Raw genomic sequence first — 23,331 nt, 5'->3', positions numbered from 1 at the left:
ACTTCACATGTCCATATCATTGAGCCAAAACGGTGAGTTTCCCCCCCAAAGTAGCTTTGACTAAAAAATGTATTTTGTCACTGGTATGTCAGCATCATAACCAGTTTTGTAACTTAAAGTAATAAAATCATAGTTATAGCACAATGTACATTCAACTCATCAGGAGGGAATAAAGAGGGGGTTTGATGCAATAATGGAATAAATGATGTTACACACACTCAAGATGGTAGACACAAAATATGGATGAGCACAAGGGACATTCTATGCTCAGAAGAACATGCCTCTGTCATGAAATACAGTTGTAAAAGCTTTAATCAGTAACTGTTCAATGCTGATAAGAAAATTGAAACAATCTCTTCCCTCTTAGGTGAATTATCACAAATAAATTATCCATCAAAACAAGTAGGTAAGATAACTTTATTTGTATATAACCTTTCAGTCTAAGGCCTGTACATTAATCAAATACATCAAAGCAGTGATTGGATCCAAACTGTAGGGGGTTTAATAGTGGCCAAAACAACCAAAACCTCCGCTCATCTATATATTCATGAGCATACCATATAAGGGAAAACCCTCGTTTTATTCCAGGGCTATTTCACAGGGTGCATTAGGGAGGATAGAACAGCACCCAGGCCATTTTCAGCCCAATCAATGTAACATACTATTTGGAGACCTTTTATTAGCTAGCTGGTTTGCTATATCACAGGCCATATTGCAAGTTAAACACCACTGTTGATTAATGGGTACATGAAGCATTCAAGATATGTATATCAAAAATCTGTGGGTGTGTGTCAGCTGTGGGTCATACAGAAGTTCTCTCAGGTGGTGACTGCTGGGACAGCTTGGCCCCAGACATCACTGCTTTGCTTAGTTTTCTATCGTGGATACGCAGGTGACTCTTCAATTTGCCATTTGTTTTACCTGAATAGTCACAGTGTGGGCAGCTGTAGGGCTTCTCTCCTGTGTGGATCCTGCTATGCTTCCTCAGTCCACTAGAGGTAGAGAAGGCTTTATCACAGCACTCACAAATGTAGGGCTTCTCTCCGTTGTGGATCCTGCGGTGAAGAGTGAAAGTATTCGCCTTTCTAAAGGTTTTCCCACAGAGTTCACAGCTGTAGCGCTTCTTCTCTCCAGTGTGGGTCCTGATGTGAACTGTTAACTGGTTAGCATGGCTAAAGAATTTACCACAGAGGTCACAGTAATGTGGCTTCTCTCCTGTGTGGATCTTGCGGTGAGATCTTAAACTACCAGCCTGGCTAAAGGTTTTACCACAGAAGTCACAGTTGTAGGGCTTCTCTCCAGTGTGTATCCTGCTGTGAACTGTTAATTGGTGAGCCCGGCTAAAGGTTTTACCACAGAGGTCACAGCTGTAGGGCTTCTCTCCAGTGTGGATCCTGCTGTGAGCTCTTAAACTGCCAGCCTGGTTAAAAGTTTTCCCACAGAGGTCACAGCTGTAGGGCTTCTCTCCAGTGTGGATCCTGCTATGAGCTCTTAAACTGCCAGCCTGGTTAAAAGTTTTCCCACAGAGGTCACAGCTGTAGGGCCTCTCTCCAGTGTGGATCCTGCTGTGAACTGTTAATTGGTCAGTCCGGCTAAAGGTTTTACCACAGAGGTCACAGCTGTAGGGCTTCTCTCCAGTGTGGGTCCTGTTGTGAAGAGTGAGAGTACCTGCCTGCCTAAAGGTTTTCCCACAGAGGTCACAACTGTATGATTTTTCTCCAGAGTGGATAGCCATATGGCTTTTCAGACTGCTGTTTGTTTTACAACTATAGCCACAGAGGTCACAGCTGTAGGGCTTCTCTCCTGTGTGGACCCTGCTATGAACTCTGAAACTAGAAGCGTCGCTAAAGGCTTTACCACAGAGGTCACAGCTGTGGGGCTTCTCTCCAGTGTGGATCATCATGTGCTGCTTGAGGCTCCTGGATGAGGAAAGGCTCTTCCCACAGGTTTTACACTGATGTGTCTTCATTACTCAGGTCTCTCTTTGTTGTCTGTCTGGTCTCTCAGGTTCCTGTCTGGTGTCTAGTCTCTGGAAGCTTGTTTCTCTCTGCTTGAGTCTCTCTGTAGTCTCTCTGCTGTTCTCTGGAAGAAGCCTCCCACTGTCTAGTCTAGAGAACGGAGGATCTGGAGGAAACAGTTCTAAGTTAGTGAGGATCCAGCTGTCACCAAAAAGGAACAATTTTCTGTATATGTAATGTTGATCATTTGGTCAGTGGTGTGTATTTTGTCCGAAGAAACACAATACTACGATGAAAACTGCATGCAGCAAACAACTCCTCTTTATAATGTTGTTTCAGGAATCAGTCAATTTTATTCAAGCTTGAAGCGAGTTACAATTGGTGTGAAGCAAAGCAGAAGCAAGCAGAAGCTCATATCATTTCATATGGGATCATTTATATAGCTGAAATATTGTGAAACATTTCCCTCTCGCCCAATGAATTCCAACAGCTGATGTTAACCTTCCTATCATTTGTTCTATTCTGATACACAAATCTATCCCTGCTGAGTCTTAAATTAATTGTAATTAAGCGCATGGCCAAAATTGTTTCATGGTTTGGTTAGAGTCAGGCTAGTTGCTAGACATAAAGCTTGACTGGGGCTCAGGACCCTACTCATTTTACATACAGTTCAGGGACATAAGTTTGATATCAGCTCTGGTAGGGACATCGATAGTTAATGTGGGCATGCACCATTTTTTTTTTTTCAATAACTTGAGCGCAAATACTGTTTATTTTATCTTCATGTAATATAGGCCTATAATAGGCTACGTTGGACTGTTATTTGAGTCAAAATAACATGATCGGTTGGCCTATTGTGTAGAAACTTTCTTTAGTTTTGTTTTCTTAGCCTATTCTGACTGGTTTGTCGACACCTGGACTTGTGTGTGTCTGTGTGTGCGCTGCAGTGGCTATTAGCCGATAACAAAAAAGGGCAAACATGGGATTCTGCCGCAGGCATCAGTTTGTTTTTTCAACTGCATTGATTTTCCTTGCGTTGATTGGGATACTGCATTCCTTTTTTTCTGGGATTATCAATTATCTCTGAATGCATGGACAAATGTAGTAAATTGTTAAAACTCAAACTTAATTTTATTTTTTTACTGGGGAGTAAAAAGGGTGTAGCAACTCCCCTGATTGGAGCTAAACCTGCATCAGTGTAGCGACTCGGGGGAGGAAGAGGAGAGGCACCCTCCTCTACGGAGCTGGGGGAGAGGGGGGGTCGTGTTCTGAATATCTTGAAAATTCTCCAAGATAATAAAGTCCAAGAAATAAGTCGGAAAATAGCCTTTGTGTTTTTTGGGGGTCAAGTCACTTAGCATGGTCAACCTCATCACACTACAGACACTGCCGATTTCCATAGGCTACTACTATACCTGCTTAATATATGGGAGTCAGGTGGCTGAGCGGTTAGGGAATTGGGCTAGTAATCTGAAGGTCGCCAGTTCGATTCCCCTGCACCAAATGACGTTGTGTCCCTGGGCAAGGCACTTAACCCTGCTTGCCTCGGGGGAATGGCCCTGTACTTACTGTAAGTCACTCTGGATAGGAGCGTCTGCTAAATGACTAAATGTAAAAATATAATCATCTATAATGTTATTAGCCTTCATGTTTATCGAATTCACCTCCTTGGCACAGTAAATTCCTTATTTGCGTAAACTTACTTGGCGAATTAAGCTGATTCTAAAGAAAATGAACTTTTCAAACATAGTTTTGCCTACAATTACCCTAATACGCAGTCGTCCTCAGTCACATTTCATGAAAATCAAAATAGTGAAACTTTTCAAAAGTTTATATGAATGGTTTTCCGTAGCACATATAAAGGTCTGTTACACTTATTTTATTTATTTATTTATTTATTTAAAGAAACAGGGACAGTGTACAGTAAACATTAAACTCAAGAGGAGAGATGCATAGTACCAGAGCCTGTTTAAGGAGAGCCTTGCCACTCCCTATTAAGCCCCATTGTACCGAATTTGGCTGCAGTTCCACCGGAGTTCCACTGGGGATGGTCGCGAGCGAGTGCATATTGAATGGCAGTCTATGGAGCTAAATGGCTAAATTTGTCTCTTTCGCCTGATTGTCGTTGAGAAATCTCTGATTTGATTGTAGTTTTTGCATGTTTAACATGGATTATAGGTCGAAAGTGGAATGAACGAGTACTTATGTCCTTTTGATTTCTTACAGGGTGAGTCGTTGTTGCCCATAGCACGCTAGCATTCTGCTAATGAATGCTGATTGGTTAGTGAAGGACTGATACGACCAGAGCTCCCGCTTGATGGCATCCGAAATGGAATCAGAATGTCAGAGCATTAGCAACATTAGGAACAACATTAGCAAGCCAAAACTCTTTCAAGCATGTGTATTGACAGGGAGAGCCTAACTTGTCAGCTGTGTTGTGATGCCCTGAGAGAAAAAAGTAAGTGACCAGTGCTTGCCGTAAAGCAGTAGCTCTGGTCGTACGATGTGTATGACGTCAATGACATTTTCAAAAGCTTTTTAGAACAGAAAGGTGACTTTAAAACAATCTAACAGCCAGCAGTGTGTATTGTTTTGCCTCCCCTTTCGAATTCAGAATTCAAATTACTAAAAAATTATAACCTTTTTGCTTCTTATCAGCTCAGTAGGAAACATATTCCAATAACGAGCGGCCACACAAGAAAAAACGTTTACTGTCAATTTCCAAACTTAGCAGATCAAATGTAAAGCGCCACACAGTTCAGTGTACATACCTCCAGAGTGATTCTTGGCCTGATGTGGTGAGATAACTAGGGAGGTAAACAGACACAGTCGCTATTTTTTGACGTCACTTTTTACCCCCACCGCAAACAAGCCTCATTGAACAGACAATTATACAGCAGCTGAACGGAAGAATTGAAATCGACGAGGTAGGATAAGAAAAAATGACCATAACAACATTGATTTGTAATACTTTTGAGGATAATTGGTTGAAAGAAACATCTTGGTAGTAGACCAGCAAACGTATGCAATAAGCCCCAAGAAGCAGTGTTTTGCACTGATTTTAGAACAGGCAAGGGGAGTTGTTAGGCACGACGCGAAGCGGAGACCCCCTTACCTGTTCTAAAATCAGCGCAAAACACGCTTATTTTGCTTTTCTAAAACTGTTACTACAATTATTTGATAAGGTTTCCTAAATTAAAACAATTAGAAAGAAAATAGTTTACTAATAAACCGTTGTTCTTTCGCCACTACAAAGTAGTTCCGACACAAATCGTTGCCATGCAACATCCAGATGGACACCGTCTTTATATTCAATGCGCAGTAATATGGAATGTTAAAAAATGTTATGAGGACCATAGATATATAGATTGTTTTATGACACTGCGATTGACTATCCAACGTAGGCTAGCTGCTTACAAATCTGTTATACTGACCGCAGTTTCCTTTTTATCGCGATGCTGAAGAAACACCTTATCTTTGTACAGTTTAGTGTCAGTTTTCGTCAGACTAAAACATTTTTGTCATGGTACGACACACATTGATTTTCGTACAACGATGCTCGTTTTGTGAAATACATGTGCTGAAATGGTAACTCGCGAGGTGTCCTGTAAGTGCATTGTACAAAATTTTAAATACTTAAATAATAGTACTTAAATAATAATATAAGTACAAATAGTGAACATAGTGCAAATATGGCAAGGTGCCATAATGCAGATAGTGATGAAAGTCAGTGTGAGTCCTTGGTCTTGTTGAAGAGGCCAACAGCAGATGAAAATAAACTGTTCTTGTGGCGTGAGGTTTTGGTCCTGATGGACCGCAGCCTTCTGCCGGAGGGGAGTGGCTTAAACAGAGTGTGAGGGGTGGAAGGAGTCGGTCACAATCTTCCTCGCTCGCCTCAGGGACCTCGAGGTGTGCAGGTCCTCCAGGGTAGGCAGACTCCATCCAATCACCTTCACACAGTGTTGACTGGGGAGTCACACAGGGTGATGGAGGTGAGTTGGGCTGTTTTCCAAGTCCACAACCATCTCCACTGTCTTAAGAGCATTGATCTCTAAGTTGTTCTGGCTGCACCAGGTCACCACGTTGTCAGCTTCTCACCTGTAGTCAGACTCGTCCCCGTCAAAGATGAGCCCAATGAGGGTGGTGTCTTCCGCAATCTTCAAGAGTTTGACAGACGTATGACTGGAGGTGCAGCTGTTGGTGTACAAGGAGACGAGTAGAGGAGAAAGGACGCAGCCCTGAGGCGATCCGGTGCTGATGGACCGGGAGTCAGAGACTTGTGTTCCCAGCTTAACGCACTGCTTCCTGTCAGACAGGAAGTCTGTGATCCACCTGCAGGTGGAATCAGGCACGTTCAGCTGGGAGAGCTTGTCCTGAATCAGGGTGGGGATGATGGTGTTGAAGGCAGAGCTGAAGTCCACAAACAGGATCCTGGCGTAGGATGCTGGGGAGTCCAGGTGCTGTAGAGTGAAGTGGAGGGCCATGTTAACTACGTCGTCCACAGACCTGTTGGCTCTGTAGGCAAACTGCAGGGGGTCCAGGAAGGTCTGTGATGGCTTTGAGGTGTGCCAGTGTAGCACAGTTAATGATTTCACTTGCAATCATTGTCACTGTTAAATCATTTCAATATTTATTTATACAAATTTATCAGTCATCAACATATTTTTTTTAATAATGTGAACTGTCTCGTTTTATACTGCTTTTATCTTATTTAAATTAGTAAATTTTCCGGAGATTTATTGTTTGTGGTTTGTGGAGGTGTGGTTGCCATGGAGACCTGGTTATGTGTTTTGGGGGCGGGCTCTGCAGCGCCCCTGCAGACTTTAGTGGTGAACCCTGTTATTATTCACAGTCTGAAGGTGGGGTTTCAATGGTAAGCTGCCCTAACAATAGCTCCTTTATATCTTTATTTTAATCGTCTTCATATGCGTAAAATGGTTTTGTACCTCAGTATTCAGTTGTATGAGTAAATGCAGTATGTTATTTTTGTTTCTTTCATTGTTTTATTTTGTTTTTTCTTTATTCGTTGTCAACATGTAACGTTTTGCTAGCTTTATTTTAGAGGCCTCTAGTGTGGGAAGGGGTTGTCCAGGACTGTCCAATTGTCTGTCAAATCTGCAGTAGAACTCATTCAGGTCGTTTGCCAGGTGGGAGTCGTTAGTGGAGGGGGGGGCTCTGGGCTTGTAGTTGGTGATCTGCCTGAGCCCTTTCCAGACAGAAGCAGAGTCGTTAGCAGAGAACTGGTGTTTAAGCCTCTGAGTACAGTCGTTTAGCCTCTCTCACCTCCTTGCGAAACCTGTTCTTCAACCCCTTGAATCTGTCTCTGTCCCCACTCCTAAAAGCGTCCTCAGCTTATCACTGGACCATATTCTCAAGAGGAGAATAATAGCCAAAAAAAGAATGTGGCAGCAATTGACATTGAATTTGGATGTAGGTGATGTATGAATTCAAGGCACTGCAGAAGGCCATGGTTTGCACTTGTTGTGGGCTAAGAATGTTTTTGTCTTCACAAAATTAACATGAGACACACACTGCTGACCAAATGATCAACATTACATATGCAGAGTGGACACTATGATAGACAATAGATGTCCCTTTTGAATGCTCATTAACTTGGAACTGTTTCCAACAGATCGCCTGTTGGCCAATCATACTTGATCGTGGGCGGAGACTAGACAGAAAGGACATCTTAAGGCTCCAGAGAGAATCAACCAGAAAAACACTCAACCAGAGAGAAACAAGCTTCCAGAGCCTAGACACCATACAGGACGCAGAGAGACCAGACCGAGAACCAAGAGAGACCTGAGTTTTGGAGACACATCAGTGTGACACCTGTGGGAAGATCCTTTCCTCATCCAGGAGCCTCAAGCAGCACATGATGACCCACACCAGAGAGAAGCCCCGCAGCTGTGACCACTGTGGTCAAACCTTTAGACATGCTTCCACTTTGAAAAATCACAGCAGGATCCACACTGGAGAGAAGCCTTACAGCTGTGACCTCTGTGGGAAAACCTTTAGCCGGGCAGACACTCTCACTCTTCACAGCAGGATCCACACTGGAAAGAAGCCCTATAGCTGTGACCTCTGTGGTAAAACCTTTAGTCGGTCTGGCACCTTAAATTCTCACATCAGGAGCCACACTGGAGAGAAGCCCTACATCTGTGACCTCTGTGGGAAAACATTTAGCCACTCTGAAAGTTTAAGAGCTCACATTAGGATCCACACTGGAGAGAAGCCCTACAGCTGTGACCTCTGTGGTAAAACCTTTGGCCGGCTGTGCAGTTTCAAAATACACAGCAAGATCCACACAGGAAAGAAGCCCTACAACTGTGACATCTGTGATGCAACCTTTTTCTCCACTGGTGATTTGAAGAAGCACAGCAGGACCCACACAGGAGAGAAGCCCCACAGATGTGACGTCTGTGGTAAAACCTTTAGCCGTACCGCTAATCTTAGCAGTCACCGCAGGATCCACACTGGGGAGAAGCCCTACAGCTGCCCACACTGTGACTATTCATTTAAAAGAAATGACCATCTGAAGAGGCACCTGCATATCCACGATAAAAGAGAAACCAAAGCAGTGATGTCTGGGGCCAAGCTGTCCCAGCAGTCACCCCCTGAGAGAACTCCTGTATGACCCACAGCTGGAAGAACTACTGGCCTACACCTACTGGGACAGCACATACAGTAACACCAGATCTACAGTCCAACATGACAGCACATGCAGTAACACCAGACCTACAGTCCAACATGACAGCACATGCAGTAACACCATATCTACAGTCCAACATGACAGAACATGCAGTAACACCATATCTACAGTCCAACATGACAGAACATGCAGTAACACCAGATCTACAGTCCAACATGACAGCACATGCAGTAACACCATATCTACAGTCCAACATGACAGAACATGCAGTAACACCAGACCTGCAGTCCAACATGACAGCACATGCAGTAACACCATATCTACAGTCCAACATGACAGAACATGCAGTAACACCATATCTACAGTCCAACATGACAGAACATGCAGTAACACCAGATCTACAGTCCAACATGACAGCACATGCAGTAACACCAGACCTACAGTCCAACATGACAGCACATGCAGTAACACCAGATCTACAGTCCAACATGACAGCACATGCAGTAACACCAGATCTACAGTCCAACATGACGGCACATGCGGCACACCAGATCTACAGTCCAACATGACGGCACATGCAGTAACACCAGATCTACAGTCCAACATGACAGCACATGCAGTAACACCAGATCTACAGTCCAACATGACAGGACACACACACATTCTTTTTTTTATTGTTGTTTACTATATTGTAGTGCTGATAGTTTCATGATGTTTTGAGTGTTTTCATTGATTTGCATTATTCATTCATGCCACCTCGCCATATTCCAATTGTTACACAATTTGTATTTTTTTGCAGTATTTGTATTTTTTGTACCATTGTTATTGTATTTTATCGTTATTTTATATTTAATATTTATTAAATTTCACATACTTTAGCCACTTAGGATTAGTGAGACTTTGTACCTTAACTACAGTTAGACCACATATTTAAGTTTTAAGATTCCTATATGTTGAATGTATACACCTTCCTGACAAAGTAAATTCATTGTCTGTGCAAACTTTCATGGCGAATAAAACTCATTCTGATTCCTTATCGTCGCTTTGTAAGGCTGGGTGTCACCCTGCCCCCCACCTTTCATCTGCTAAAATCTGAAGTTACTGGACACTTTCTACTTGATGACTCACACCTCATTGTGTAACTTACTGTAGCATTGCTAGTCATATGTTGATAAGTAAGGGTCAAGATGTGGTCTGATTGGTTGTTCTTGTGTATAAAGGGAATTGTGAAGCATTGTTCTGTGGATTCTTCATCTCCTGAGACCTTCTCCTCAGCTCTGGCTTGTCCTTCTAATTCTCCTTGCTCACTAACCCCATTCTAATTTGTACACACAAACATATTCCTGTCATTATTAGACAGACTAGTGCACAGAATCAAAAAGGGATTTACACATAGGAATCAAAAATTTAAATATGTGGACTAATACTAAGGGTACATAAACTAGCAGTACAAAGTGGAATTAGAATTAAATAAAATGTACAATAAAATATAAGTTGCCAGAAATAAAATATGAGTTGCTAAATTACATTATGAAAATACAAAAACTACAAAAGATACAAATTTACAAGATAGAATTGTGTAAATCCAATGTGTTCTAAGCAGGAAGTCATTAAAGTCAGTGCGAGTCCTTGGCCTTGTTGAAGAGGCCAACAGCGGAAGGGAAAAAACTGTTTTTGTAGCGTGAAGTTTTGGTCCTGATGGACCGCAGCCTTCTGCCGGAGGGGAGTGGCTGAAACAGGGAGTGGCCAGGATGGGAGGAGTCAGCCAGAATCTCAGTGCCTGTGATGCAGTTGGTGCTTAAGATGTTTGTGAAATACACACACATACAGATGACTTGAACTATAGATAGACGGAGAACACGGTGAACAGTACTCAACTGCAGACTGCTCATTCAGACTAGATTGTTATCTAATCTGTTTTAGATCTGCTCCTTCTTGCTGCAAGAACAAAAGAAAAAGACAAGCTTTTCTGATCTCAGACCTTCATTTAATATCAATACAGAAAATAATAAGATTCCACAACACTACCACAAACATCTAGACATTAGTTCATGACAGAAGTCCTCACATGTGCGGCTGTGCGGTGACGGCTGAGTTTATCTGACCGGCTAAAGGTTTTATCACAGAGGTCACACCTGTAGGGCTTCTCTCCAGTGTGAGTCCTGCTGTGAACTCTGAAAGAGGACGCCCCGGTAAAGGTTTTCCCACAGAATGAACAGCTGTAGGGCTTCTCTCCAGTGTGGATCTTGCGGTGAAGAGTGAGTGTGTTAGACCGGCTAAAAGCTTTCCCACAGAGGTCACAGCTGTAGGGCTTCTGTCCTGTGTGGGTCTTGCGGTGAGATCTTAAATTGCCAGCCTGGCTAAAGTTTTTACCACAGAGGTCACAGCTGTAGGGCTTCTCTCCAGTGTGGGTCCTGCTGTGATTTCTGAAACTGGAAGCATGGCTAAAGGTTTTACCACAGAGGTTACAGCTGTAGGGCTTCTCCCCTGTGTGGATCCTACTGTGAAGAGAGAGAGTACCTGCCCGGCTAAAGGTTTTACCACAGAGGTCACAGCTGTAGGGCATCTCTCCAGTGTGGGTTCTGCTGTGAATAGTGAGAGTACCTGCATGGCTAAAGGTTTTACCACAGAGGTCACAGATGTAGGGCTTCTTTCCTGTGTGGGTCTTGCGGTGAGATCTTAAATTGCCAGAATGGCTAAAGTTTTTACCACAGATGTCACAGCTGTAGGGCTTCTGTCCTGTGTGGGTTTTGCAGTGAGATCTTAAATTGCCAGCATGGCTAAAGGTTTGACTACAGAGGTCACAGCTGTACGGCTTCTCTCCAGTGTGGATCCTGCTGTGGGCTCTTAAACTGCCAGCTTGGCTAAAAGTTTTACCACAGAGGTCACAGCTGTAGGGTTTCTCTCCTGTGTGAATTCTGCTGTGAGATCGTAAATGGCCAGCTCGGCTAAAGGTTTTACCACAGAGGTCACAGCTGTATGGTGTTTCTACGGAGTGGATAGCCATGTGGCTTTTCAGACTGCTGTTTGTTTTACAACTATAGCCACAGAGGTCACAGCTGTAAGGCTTCTCTCCTGTGTGGTTCTTGTGGTGAGATCTGAAATTGCCAGCGTGGCGAAAGGTTTGACCACAGAGGTCACAGCTGTAGGGCTTCTCCCCTGTGTGGATCCTGCTGTGAGCTCTGAAATTGCCAGCCTGGTTAAAGGATTTACCACAGAGGTCACAGCTGTGGGGCTTCTCTCCAGTGTGGATCATCATGTGCTGCTTGAGGCTCCTAGATGAGGAAAGGATCTTCCCACAGGTGTCACACTGATGTGTCTCCATAACTCAGGTCTCTCTTTGTTCTCTGGTCTCTCAGGGTCCTGTCTGGTGTCTAGTCTCTGGAAGCTCTTTTCTCTCTGGTTGAGTGTCTCTGTAGTTCTCTGGAAGAAGATAAATATATATTTTAAGTTAGTTACACATTTTTGATTTAAGTTTGATTATTTTTGGTCTAGTCAAGTTTCAGTCGACTAAAATTCTGAGCATTTTTGTCTTATTTTAATCAGACTTATCCGTGACTATTTTCGTCTAGTTGTAGTCGACGAAAACTGATGACATTTAGTCTAGTTTAAGTCAATCACATTTTTATTTTAGTCTCTTTTTAATCAAAACAGAAGTAGTCTAAGCAGTTGTCTCGAGAAGCATGTCAATGCCTAAACCATTTGTTTAATGTAGGCCGATTAGTCTAGAATAAGGTATTCAAAGTCATGTTGTTGATGCCAAATTCAGTTCAGTTTGTGAATGACAAAACTAGCAACAGTATTTGGCCAACAAGGGATGCTTAGTACACATGCAGTCAGTCAGGTAGGAACTAATAACCCACTTTACTCTGTCATACAAAAAATACACACGCACACACAGTAGCTACACACACTACTCACACGTGGTAACCCACTTTACACTCTCTCACAAACAAACACACACACGCTAGTCACACACGTTTGTCTCAGACTCTCAGTCGGTTTCAGCTCCAGTAGCTAATGTCTAAAGCTAACGTTAAAATTAGACACATTAAGCACAGCCCCATGAGTTAGCTAATAATATTAACGCTACTAAACGAAACGAAATAACGTTATAACATTTCGTTTATTTTTCATTTTGTAAACTACATTTCGTCTCGTTTTTATTCGTCAACGATATTGCATTATACATTTAATTTTAGTCATCGTCTCATCACCAGCATTTACGTTGCTTCTCATTTTCGTCACTTAAAGGTTTGTTGACGATATTTAGTAATAATTTTCGTTGCCGAAAGCAACCATAGCCTCAGTGACATTTCATTTTTTAGATAAAAGGACAGAATATTAAGATGTGTAGCCTAATCATAATGAGATAAGGTAGAAACCCAATAGGTGACTTTGAACCTGACAAACTGATCAAATGTAAAACGCCACACAGTTCAGTGTACATACCTCCAGCTTGATTCACAACTTTGCCTGCTGAGACACTAAGGAGGTAAACAGACGCCGTCGCTTGTTTTTGACGTCACTTTTTACCCCCACCACCGCAAACAAGCCTCATCGAACAGACAAATATACAGCAGCTGAACGGAAGAATTGAAATCGACTAGGTAGGGTAAGAAAAATGACCAACGTCAACATTGATTAATAATACTGTTGAGGCTAACTTGTTAAAAGAAACATCTTGGCCAATAGACCAGCAAACATATTGTTTTATGACACTGCGATTGACTATCCAACGTAGGCTAGCTGCTTTCACACAGTATATGTTGTACTGACAACAGTTTCCTTTTCACCGCAATGCTGAAGAAACACATAACTAATCTTTGTGCAGATTAGCGTTAGTTTTTGTCAGACTAAAATATTTTTTGTCATGGTGCGTCACACATTGATTTTCATACAACGATGCTCGTTTTGTGAAATACATGTGCTGAAATGTTGAGGGCATTGGTAACTCGTGAGGTATCCTTTCAATTAAATGATATTTAATATATTATTCCCAAAATGTCTAAGCAAGACAGAACTTTCATCATCAATGTCAAATGATATCTTAGCTCCATCATTGTCGATTACAGCCAAGTAGTTAAGGAGTCTGTTATTCCTGTAGCGCCTAGCGGTGATTTGCTTTCAGCATGCATGAAAGCATCCACACTGGGCGAGGCAGATTTCTATTGAAAACGCCTGACATTTACAGGTTTTGTACCAAAATCGGGGACTTAAGGACATCAGTGACAAGTGGTCGCTGTTCGGCTTGCCATACTGTCCAGCAAATGGTCGAGCCCTAACCTTTACCGTAACACTAACATGGCCAAGACATTAGAACAGCGCCCCCTGGTCAGTTTTCGATATTTCACCGATTTCGGTACAACACCGGAATTCATGTTTGTGTTTCTCTGAAGGAGGATGTACGTGGACCCTCGCTGGTTGCTGCTCCTGTCTGTCTCTCTGGAGGTGTGGGCGGTGCCTATCGACCACAAGGCCCCCCCGAACACCCAGCAGCCCCCAGAGGACAATGTGGTACAACTCTACTGTCTTAAATCTGTGTGTGTGTGTGTGTGTGTGTGTGAGTAACCAAGCAAGTAGAACTCTACTGTCCCCACAAGGGGCAGCTGGTTGTCTTGCTGCAAAACACAACCACAAACAATGATTAACACACACAGTGTCACACAATATAAGAAGGAAAGATAAAAGAACAAACATAAAGTACATAAGTATCCAATGTATTAAAAACGATACAATCTAAGAAATATTTACCCTATGTGGCTGGATGAGCTGGTATTACAGTTAAATGTTGGAGCTAAACAGTGAAATGGCTGAGGGGATGAAAGAGTGTTTACTTGTGTTGGTTTTTTGCAAGTGGGTTTTTGTGTGGCGGGAACCCGAAGGGAGGGGGGGGGTGGAGAGGGGGGGGGGGAGAGGGGGCTAGTCCCCCTGTGACAAAAAGCTCGGACCCCCTTGCGGCCCCCCTAAATGTACCTGTACAACTGGCCCCAGCTGAACCCCCCAGTTCTCCAAGATCTAGAAGCTCCCCTGTCTGTCTCCAGGACACAGGCCTATACTATGACAGGTACCTGAGGGAGGTGATCGAGGTGCTGGAGACAGACCCTCACTTCAGAGAGAAACTACAGACAGCCAACACAGAAGACATCAAGGTGAGGCTCCCTCTAACATCCCTCTCCTTCCCATCTCCACTCTGCCCCCGAGAGATCCACACCTACTTTCAGTTATCTTCAGGTTATGGTGTCTGCCAGTGAATGCTATTTGGTCTTTCTGTGTAAATGTGCCTAACTTTCTATCTCTCTCTCTTTCCATCCATCCATCCATCCATCTCTCTTTCCATCCATCCATCTCTCTCTCTATCTCTCTCTATCTCTCTCTATCTCTCTCTATCTCTCTATCTCTCCATCTGCCAGAATGGGCGTCTGAGTAAGGAGCTGGACCTGGTGGGTCACCATGTCAGAACTCGTCTGGACGAGCTGAAGAGGCAGGAGGTGTCTCGACTCAGGATGCTCCTCAAGGCCAAGCTGGACAGCGCCAACACCCAGAGTGAGTCTGCCCTGCTGTCAGGGGCGCTTCTAGGGGGGGGCCAGGGGGGGGCAGTGCCCCTGTGACAACAAGACAAGCTGGGTGTGACAACCCTAAATGTTGGACCCCTTTGTGTTCCCCCTAAATGTTGAGTTAGAATTGTTATACACATGGTCTTTTGCCTGTTAATGCCTGCAATTCATAATGTAACTGGCCCCTGTAACAACACAACAGACCCCAGCTTGGCCCTCCTTGCTGAAAAGGTCTAGAATGTCCTGCTAGCTCCTCAGCCAGTGTGTGTGTGTGTGTGTACTGTACGTACACAACACGTGTCTCCACTGTGAGTCTCCAACATATGTCTTCCAGGCCTGCAGATGGACCATGCGTCTCTGCTGAAGCAGTTTGAGCACCTGGATCCACACAACCAGAACACCTTTGAGTCCAAAGACCTCGAGCTGCTCATCTCAACGGTAGTGAATTCAGGCAGCCAGCCAGAAATGCATGTACACCAAACGCTTCTAACCCTCCCAGAATGTTAATCCATCTCTCCCACGCCAGGCCACAAAGGACCTGGAGAACTACGACGCGGAGAGACACGAGGAGTTCAAACGCTACGAGATGCTGAAGGAGCATGAAAGACGTGAGTACCTGAAGGGTCTGGACCAGGAGAAGAGGGAGAAGGAGGAGAGGAGGATGGAGGAGTTGAAGGAGAAACACCGCCAGCACCCCAGGATCAACGCTCCGGTGAGAGGACCGCAAGGCACGGGGGATTTTATACTCCAGCAGTGGAAGTTGAAGCAGAAGCCAACATAGTTCCTGTCTGTCGTCAACTTCTCTCTCTCTCTCTCTCTCTCTCTCTCTCTCTCTCTCTCTCTCTCTCTCTCTGTCTCTCTCTCTCTGTGCCTCTCTCTCTCTGTGCCTCTCTCTCTGTCTGTCTCTCTCTCTCCCTTCCCTCTCCCTCCTCAGGGCAGTGTAGCTCAGCTGCGTGAGGTGTGGCAGGAAACTGATGGTCTGGACCCTCAAGAGTTCAACCCAAAGACCTTCTTCAAACTCCACGGTCAGTCAGGACCCAACACACACTGTGTTTCCTGTCTGTCAGGATCCAACACACACTGTGTTTCCTGTCAGGACCCAACACACATTGTGTTCCCTGTCAGGACCCAACACACACTGTGTTTCCTGTCAGGACCCAACACACACTGTGTTCCCTGTCAGGACTCAACACACACTGTGTTCCCTGTCAGGACCCAACACACACTGTGTTTCCTGTCAGGACCCAACACACACTGTGTTTCCTGTCAGGATTCAACACAGTGTTTCCTGTCAGGACCCAACACACACTGTGTTTCCTAGTGACACAGGTAACCCTAACCACAGGTGATCTGTCTTCCGCTTTCAGATACGAACGGAGATGGAGTGTTAGACGAGCAGGAACTGGAGGCTCTGTTCACCAAGGAGGTAACACAGAAATGGCTCCTGTGTGTGTGTGTGTGTGTATGTGTGTGTATATAATCCCCGTCCCTCCTCCGCCCAGCTGGAGAAGATGTACGACCCCAAAAACGAGGAGGACGACATGGTGGAGATGGGCGAGGAGAGGCTCCGCATGCGGGAGCACGTCATGAAGAACGTTAGTCGCATTCGCTTCGTCTCTTTACGCTCCCAGTCCAGCTCTACCACACACCATGCTACCACACACCATGCTACCACACACCATGCTACCAAACACCATGCTCTACCAAACACCATGCTACCAAACACCATGCTACCACACACCATGCTACCAAACACCATGCTACCAAACACCATGCTACCACACACCATGCTACCAAACACCATGCTCTACCAAACACCATGCTACCACACACCATGCTACCAAACACCATGCTCTACCAAACACCATGCTACCACACACCATGCTACCAAACACCATGCTACCAAACACCATGCTCTACCAAACACCATGCTACCACACACCATGCTACCAAACACCATGCTACCAAACACCATGCTACCAAACACCATGCTACCACACACCATGCTACCAAACACCATGCTACCAAACACCACGCTACCAAACACCATGCTACCAAACACTATGCTACCAAACACCATGCTACGGAAAGATTCTTCTGAATACGCCATCGGTTTGAGTTTTCTTAGTTATTTTCTTAGGTGTTTGTGTGTTGACAGGTTGACGTCAATCAAGATCGCCTCGTCAGCATGGACGAGTTCCTCAGATCAACGGAGAAGAAAGAGTTGAACAGCGTTAAGGAATGGGAGGTAGGTGAGGGTGTTGCCAGGGTGTGGGAGATGGCTAATGGTGTGTGTGTGAGCAGGTCTAACCCCGCCCCCTGCCCCCCAGACTCTGGACGACACCAAGCCTGTGTACACGGAGGCGGAGCTCCAGAGGTTTGAGGCGGAGCTACGGGACAAGGAGGAGGAGCTTGGGCGGCGGGCTGTGGCGCTGCACCAGGAGCAGGACCTGCTGAAGGAGAGAGGCAAGGCCCTGGAGGCCCAGCGCAGGGAGTACCAGCAGGTAGACTCTCCCCTGAGGCATGACTCAACTCTGACTCACTCTACCCTGAGGCATGACTCAAATCTGACTCACTCTCCCCTGAGGCATGACTCAAATCTGACTCACTCTACCCCGAGGCATGACTCAAATCTGACTCACTCTCCCCTGAGGCATGACTCAAATCTGACTCACTCTCCCCTGCAGCCAGACTCAACTCTGACTCACTCTACCCCGAGGCATGACTCAAATCTGACTCACTCTCCCCTGCAGCATGACTCAAATCTGACTCACTCTCCCCTGCAGCATGACTCAAATCTGACTCGCTCTCCCCTGCAGCATGACTCAAATCTGACTCACTCTCCCCTGCAGCCAGACTCAACTCTGACTCACTCTACCCCGAGGCATGACTCAAATCTGACTCACTCTCCCCTGCAGCATGACTCAAATCTGACTCACTCTCCCCTGCAGCATGACTCAAATCTGACTCACTCTCCCCTGCAGCCAGACTCAACTCTGACTCACTCTACCCCGAGGCATGACTCAACTCTGACTCACTCTCCCCTGCAGCATGACTCAAATCTGACTCACTCTCCCCTGCAGCCAGACTCAAATCTGACTCACTCTCCCCTGCAACCAGACTCAACTCTGACTCACTCTCCTCAGGTTCATTAGCCAGCTGTAACACAACAAATAACAAATAAGATAAATGTATAATAAATATGGTAATATTTATATATTACCTAATATATAAATATGCTAAACCAAGAATCAATTATCTCAATCATAAATTATCTTCAATCATAAATAAGTCCTAAAATATATGATGTATTATTCTTCTTGACAGTATTCTGATTATACTATAATTACAAATATGGAAAATTGAGCAATTCTCAATGATTCACTGAACTGATCTGAGGGAAACCAAAGCTAAGAATAACTGTCACAGGACAGTGTCTCCTGTCCCCTCGTGTAGCAGTGTGTGTGAGAGGAGATACCCCAGCCAGGAAATCCTGTTGATGTGTTTGTGATGGTCCCTGGTTCTCTTAGGCCGTGTTAGAGATGTCCCAGAGACAGAAGGACCCCCAGGCCCCAGAGCTACCCTCCCCTACTGGCTCCAACGGAGAACTGCAGTTCCACCAAGACATGCAGAAACTGGAAGACCAAGGTAAACGAAGAACTCTCAAAATAGCTCTTGATTTGAGATGGGAGTTAATGTGATGTTTATATGACATTTAATGAAATATTACAACTGTTTAAGACTTCCCTGTGCTTTCATTAACAAAATAGTTTTATTTTTTCTCTTTCTTTTTCTGTTTGTCTCTGCGGCAGGTGCCAAAGCTCCTGTAGTGGAACAAGAAGTAGAACGCCTGAATAACCTGCCTGCAGAACCTCCACAGAACCTGCCGTTGCACACCTAATACCACACACACACACTCACACAAACACACACAAGCACACACAGCCTTTGAAACAGATATACACGTTTTTTTGGCGCACAAACGTATCAGCCAACATGACTCTCTCTGTGTGTTAAACGCTGTGATACTGTACATGTTTCATGTGAATAAAGAACTCCAGTCACTGGATGCTCATTTCCTGAAGAGCGCTGCTCAGGAGTGAGGCGTTCCTACACCTTGTCTGGTCCTGTGTGTCAGAGAGGTGAGGGGACAGTTATGAGAGCTGGTTTCTTCAATCAATACCTTTTATTGCCATTGTCACTTCATTATCAACACTAACCCTTGGTGATGTCACAGGTGTTTGGCTCGCTCCACTGAGCATTTTCCTTTCCTGGAAATCTGTTTGACCCTTGTGTTATCTTCGGGTCATTCTGACCCACTGTCGTGTTGTGACAACTTTACCACATACAAAAACAAAGTGAAGCATTTTCTTTTAACCATCGGGCTGTCTCAGAACCCCCACATCACGAAGCATAAAATAAAATGCTTTATTTGTTTTTGTATTGGGTAAAATTGTCGCAACACAACAATGGTTCGTGACCCGAAGGCAGCACAAGGGTTAAAACGTTACTTGCAGTACCCAAACTAGGCGACAGAGTGCCACACTGTGCACACTACAGCTGTGTCAGTGCCTCTCCTCTGGGCTACAGAGGATCGCCGACTGCAGACGTGAGCTGGTTACTTAGTAACCCTGTAATGGGGCGACCTGACCACATCAAACACACTTGTTCCTCATCTCCGGTTTAACCATTCTCATTCATGTATTGATCACATAAGAATGATAAGTTAGTATTTACACTAATTACTGGTCTGAAATCTTACAAAAACAGAATTATGATTCGGGTCCTTGAGGGAAGAAAGTAAATAAACATTGTGATGAATGGCTACGTGAGAGACGCCTTCCCTGATCCGTGCTCCGACTAGGTTTATTAACGGAACATGCAGCGCTTTCACTTCAACACCTGGTACAAACCCTACTGATCTGACCGACATGTTCTGCTGCGCTGATTTAACACCGACTTGAGTGAAGTGGTCGACTGGCTATTTTACCATTAATTCAATCTGATTGCAAGTTAAGGCGGCAGGCATGAAATATGGCACGTAAGAGTGACGGTGTGCCAAAACGGCGAACGAACTGTTTATTAAGTCACAACTTAGCGATTACCGTCTCTGTGCTGTGGATAGTAACATAGTTATGTTGATGTTGCGTGAATAACGTGTGTTTGTTGGAGATTGTCCTCATCTGACATGGTCGAAGACAACTGTCTCTCTCTCGCGCGCGCTCTCTCCCTCTCTCAATAGAATTTGATTTAAATGCGCTCTCTGTGTATTTCAATGACATCATCGTCTAAGAGCACATTACGTCATCTCTTCCGGGACACTTCTCACTGCCCCACCCAATTGAGCAAAAGAGGATTTCTATTGGTTTACACATGTGATAAAGACCGCCTTTTAGAGGACCTGCGTTAAAGTGTTTTTCGTTGTAATGGTTTGTCTCGTGTGTTTGATAGCGGGTGATTTGATATATTCTGACGCAATTGACTTCTCGAATTCATACATTTTCATTGCGTGTTCAACTAGCACATTTAATAAATATCCATGAGTAACGTTAATTGTTGACGTATCCACGTGATATGAACTGAAGAAATGGGAAGACCAGTGTTAATGAGTTCAGATTTAAATCTCACATCCTACATAACCACAAACACCCCCTACTTACGATTACTTGATTGAGTTTGTTTGTGTTCCAGTGTGACATTTTCACAGGTGAAAACATCCACATTGTCCCACTCTATCAAAGGGCCGTGGTAATTTCCCTTTCAAAAAGTAATTCTACTAACAGCAGAATATTTGTTAAGGCCACAAAGATCAAATATGTCTCCTTTTGTTTTGACAGTTCATCGATGGGTTTTGACCGCTGGCACAGAGGTACAGTTGATATGGAGAAGCAGTTAAATTACTCTGCTGCTGGTGGTGTGCAGTTCTGTCGTTACACGCCAGGGGGCGCAGTTTCACAGTGCATTAGCCAAATATGGAAGTTACCGTTTTTTCCTCTTACATTTTCATGCCGGGTGGAGTATGAGTGTGAGTACTATTTCAATGTGAATAATGCCTTTAAAAAAACCTTAATCGTGCTTGACAGCGGACTTTACGTGATATATTGAAAATCCTTTCTGCTGCGATTTCATTTAGCAAGACCTGATGGTTTTCAGCAAGGAGCAATGGAGAAAAATAGACGGGGGTAGTCCACGGTGAGGATTGGTGTAGTGTCGCTTAGTGCCGTCGCTTCATGTGTGAGTGAAGGGGGGGGGGGGACGTTGGCAACCGGGATTTTAACGGCATCTGTCGGCGATGTGCTGCGATGGATTAATCGCAGAAGATATGATATCGCGTCTTTACTTTCATAATGACAACGGTAAGGTGTCAATGAAGATAAAGCGGGTAGGCTACATGTAGGCTAGACTGTATTATAGTATTGAGCCGTGCACACAGCGCCCAGCTGTAGTGATGAGAAGGGGGATGTTGAGTGGGGGCGAGGCGGTGTTGATAGGAAATAAACGCCTTACATTCGGAAGAACCGGACGCTTGATTGCTTAGATTTCAGGTAGGACAGAAATGCCACACGTTACACCTTTTCTTTGTTATCTACACTTCAGGTCTGCAAATTAATCGGCACATCCTATAGCCACGAAAGACAATTAAGGCTAGGCTATAGCAGAAACAAAATAATAATAGCCTTGGACCAACTACATAATTTCATTTAGATCATTCCGACTGAGATACATGGCCAGACGTTGCAATACTAATCTGCCAAACAATGTCTATGACATAATAGATTTTGCCTATACTCAACAGTAGAATGAATACGTTCACAGAAAGATCGGTAAGCCATTTCCTCCTTGCCACACATTCTATAATTAAAATTCACGATGACACTTTTCATATAAACTCGTTGACGGTCCTTATGTGTACCCTACTCTTTAAATGCAGGTTATAACAGCCTACAACAGAATAAAACAACACCAATAGCGATCTCCAATTTTCCCATTTCCGTATATCACGCGCATCCATTATTAGCATTATGACTAATAGGCTGTGTGGGTCCACAGATAAGAATATGAACCGATGGATGTAATCGCTTCAGACGTATACAGCAGAACGGAGAACGAGGAATATATGCAATAACCTACGGATTGTTCAGATTAAAAAAAATTGGGATGTAAAAAGGCGTCCGAGAATCGACACCCTATGTGTGTGTGTGTGTGTGTGTGAGCGCGCGCGTGTGTTACCTTCGGTACATTTGCTGGAGTGGATGTTGATTAGACAGATGTGCTTGTTGCACATACTGAAAAACACACCGTTGATGAACAGAGTGAAAATGTCATCGAATCTACTGTCAGAAGTCGAGACCGTTCTCCGTTTTGATTCTCTCTCCCCTCAGTTTTTAGCCTCTCTGTCTGTCTTCTGTGTTCTCAGCTGCCTCAGCCGCGGTTTGAAGACTCCCCCGGAGGCGAGGCCCTCCCTCCTGACTCCTGCCCTCCCTCCTGACTCCTGCCCTCCCTCCTGACTCCTGCCCTCCCTCCTGACTCCTGCCCTCCCTCCTTCCTGCCCCCTGGACCCCCCCTCCCATCCAGTCCTACAGCAGGTGGTCCCAGACCCAGCTCCCCCCTCCAGGCCCTACACCCTCGCCCACTGTGTCTCCAGGGAACGCCTCCTGTTTCCCAGCAAGCCCTGGGCCCAGCCAGCCATTCCAGAGAACCTCACACACACAGCAGTAGCTTGTAGCGTCTCAAGCAGGGAGCCAATCAGGTGTCTGTTTAACACTCCTCTCCATGCCTATGAGCTGAAACGAGGAAGCTGGTGTGCAGGAGAGACGATCCCCAACCCAATGAATGACTCGTCCCAGAGAGGTAGCCTCACGTTCTGATTGGCCAGCTGGCAGAGGCCTGTCCCCTTAAGACAAGTGTGTTGTTCTGATTGTGAACAACAGAGACAGACAGAGACATAGGGGCGGGGCCACCAGACAGGTAGCCACTCAGACAGAACCAGGAAGACCTAGCAGAGAGCCAGCCTCTCCTGCCAGACAAACAGACCGACCCCGGAACGTTCCTGGAACCCTGACGAGCCCTCTCCCATAGACCTCCCTCAGCCTCACACAGCCTCCTCCCTCAGCCTCACCACAGCCTCCTCCCTCAGCCTCACCACAGCCTCCTCCCTCAGCCT

The 23,331-nt window shown here is 44.9% G+C and overlaps 3 protein-coding genes and 1 pseudogene across 5 annotated transcripts; 2 read left to right on the top strand and 2 right to left on the bottom strand.

Moving 5' to 3' along the window:
* Window positions 1-800: 800 nt before the first annotated feature.
* Window positions 801-1,978, bottom strand: LOC146254122 (uncharacterized; annotated as a pseudogene).
* A 78-nt stretch (window positions 1,979-2,056) lies between these two features.
* On the top strand, window positions 2,057-9,846 carry LOC146254121 (uncharacterized). Of its 2 annotated transcripts, none has more exons than XM_084677502.1 (2): window positions 2,057-2,143; window positions 7,591-9,846. In XM_084677502.1, exon 2 carries the CDS (start codon window positions 7,834-7,836, stop codon window positions 8,593-8,595), a length of 762 nt encoding a protein of 253 aa, XP_084533628.1. In that variant the 5' UTR covers window positions 2,057-2,143; window positions 7,591-7,833; the 3' UTR covers window positions 8,596-9,846. The 2 variants fall into 2 exon arrangements, with proteins under 2 accessions (XP_084533628.1, XP_084533629.1); XM_084677503.1 differs by lacking the exon at window positions 2,057-2,143 and adding an exon at window positions 3,989-4,885.
* Window positions 9,847-10,575: 729 nt separating this feature from the next.
* Window positions 10,576-13,164, bottom strand: LOC146254120 (uncharacterized). The gene is made up of 2 exons (XM_084677465.1): window positions 13,063-13,164; window positions 10,576-12,033 (listed from the first exon to the last, which is right to left on the bottom strand). The coding sequence occupies exon 2, from the start codon at window positions 11,933-11,935 to the stop codon at window positions 10,655-10,657; it is 1,281 nt and encodes a 426-aa protein (XP_084533591.1). The 5' UTR covers window positions 11,936-12,033; window positions 13,063-13,164; the 3' UTR covers window positions 10,576-10,654.
* Window positions 13,106-19,347, top strand: nucb1 (nucleobindin 1). Of its 2 annotated transcripts, none has more exons than XM_084677462.1 (13): window positions 13,106-13,225; window positions 14,010-14,127; window positions 14,655-14,762; window positions 15,024-15,156; window positions 15,502-15,605; window positions 15,694-15,879; window positions 16,102-16,192; window positions 16,535-16,593; window positions 16,670-16,762; window positions 17,326-17,415; window positions 17,498-17,671; window positions 18,698-18,815; window positions 18,980-19,347. In XM_084677462.1, the coding sequence occupies exons 2-13, from the start codon at window positions 14,014-14,016 to the stop codon at window positions 19,066-19,068; spliced, it is 1,359 nt and encodes a 452-aa protein (XP_084533588.1). In that variant the 5' UTR covers window positions 13,106-13,225; window positions 14,010-14,013; the 3' UTR covers window positions 19,069-19,347. The 2 variants fall into 2 exon arrangements, with proteins under 2 accessions (XP_084533588.1, XP_084533586.1); XM_084677460.1 differs by having other exon boundaries at window positions 13,121-13,220.
* Window positions 19,348-23,331: the final 3,984 nt, after the last annotated feature.

The sequence above is a fragment of the Hypomesus nipponensis genome, chromosome 17 (genome assembly GCF_054491055.1).
Source record: "Hypomesus nipponensis isolate SF chromosome 17, ASM5449105v1, whole genome shotgun sequence".
NCBI lineage: Eukaryota > Metazoa > Chordata > Actinopteri > Osmeriformes > Osmeridae > Hypomesus > Hypomesus nipponensis.
The sequence above is the reverse complement of the archived record's forward strand: the minus strand, read 5'-3'. Positions and strand labels throughout refer to the sequence as shown.

What these genes read in the sequence shown, in the direction of transcription:
- LOC146254120 (XM_084677465.1), bottom strand. Translation starts at nt 11,935, where the DNA reads ATGGAGACACATCAGTGTGACACCTGTGGGAAGATCCTTTCCTCATCT.
- LOC146254121 (XM_084677502.1), top strand. Translation starts at nt 7,834, where the DNA reads ATGATGACCCACACCAGAGAGAAGCCCCGCAGCTGTGACCACTGTGGT.
- nucb1 (XM_084677462.1), top strand. Translation starts at nt 14,014, where the DNA reads ATGTACGTGGACCCTCGCTGGTTGCTGCTCCTGTCTGTCTCTCTGGAG. An exon ending in ACCCCAGGATCAACGCTCCG is followed by an intron (nt 15,880 to 16,101) that starts GTGAGAGGACCG and finishes CTCCCTCCTCAG; the next exon opens with GGCAGTGTAGCTCAGCTGCG. An exon ending in ACAGCGTTAAGGAATGGGAG is followed by an intron (nt 17,416 to 17,497) that starts GTAGGTGAGGGT and finishes CCTGCCCCCCAG; the next exon opens with ACTCTGGACGACACCAAGCC.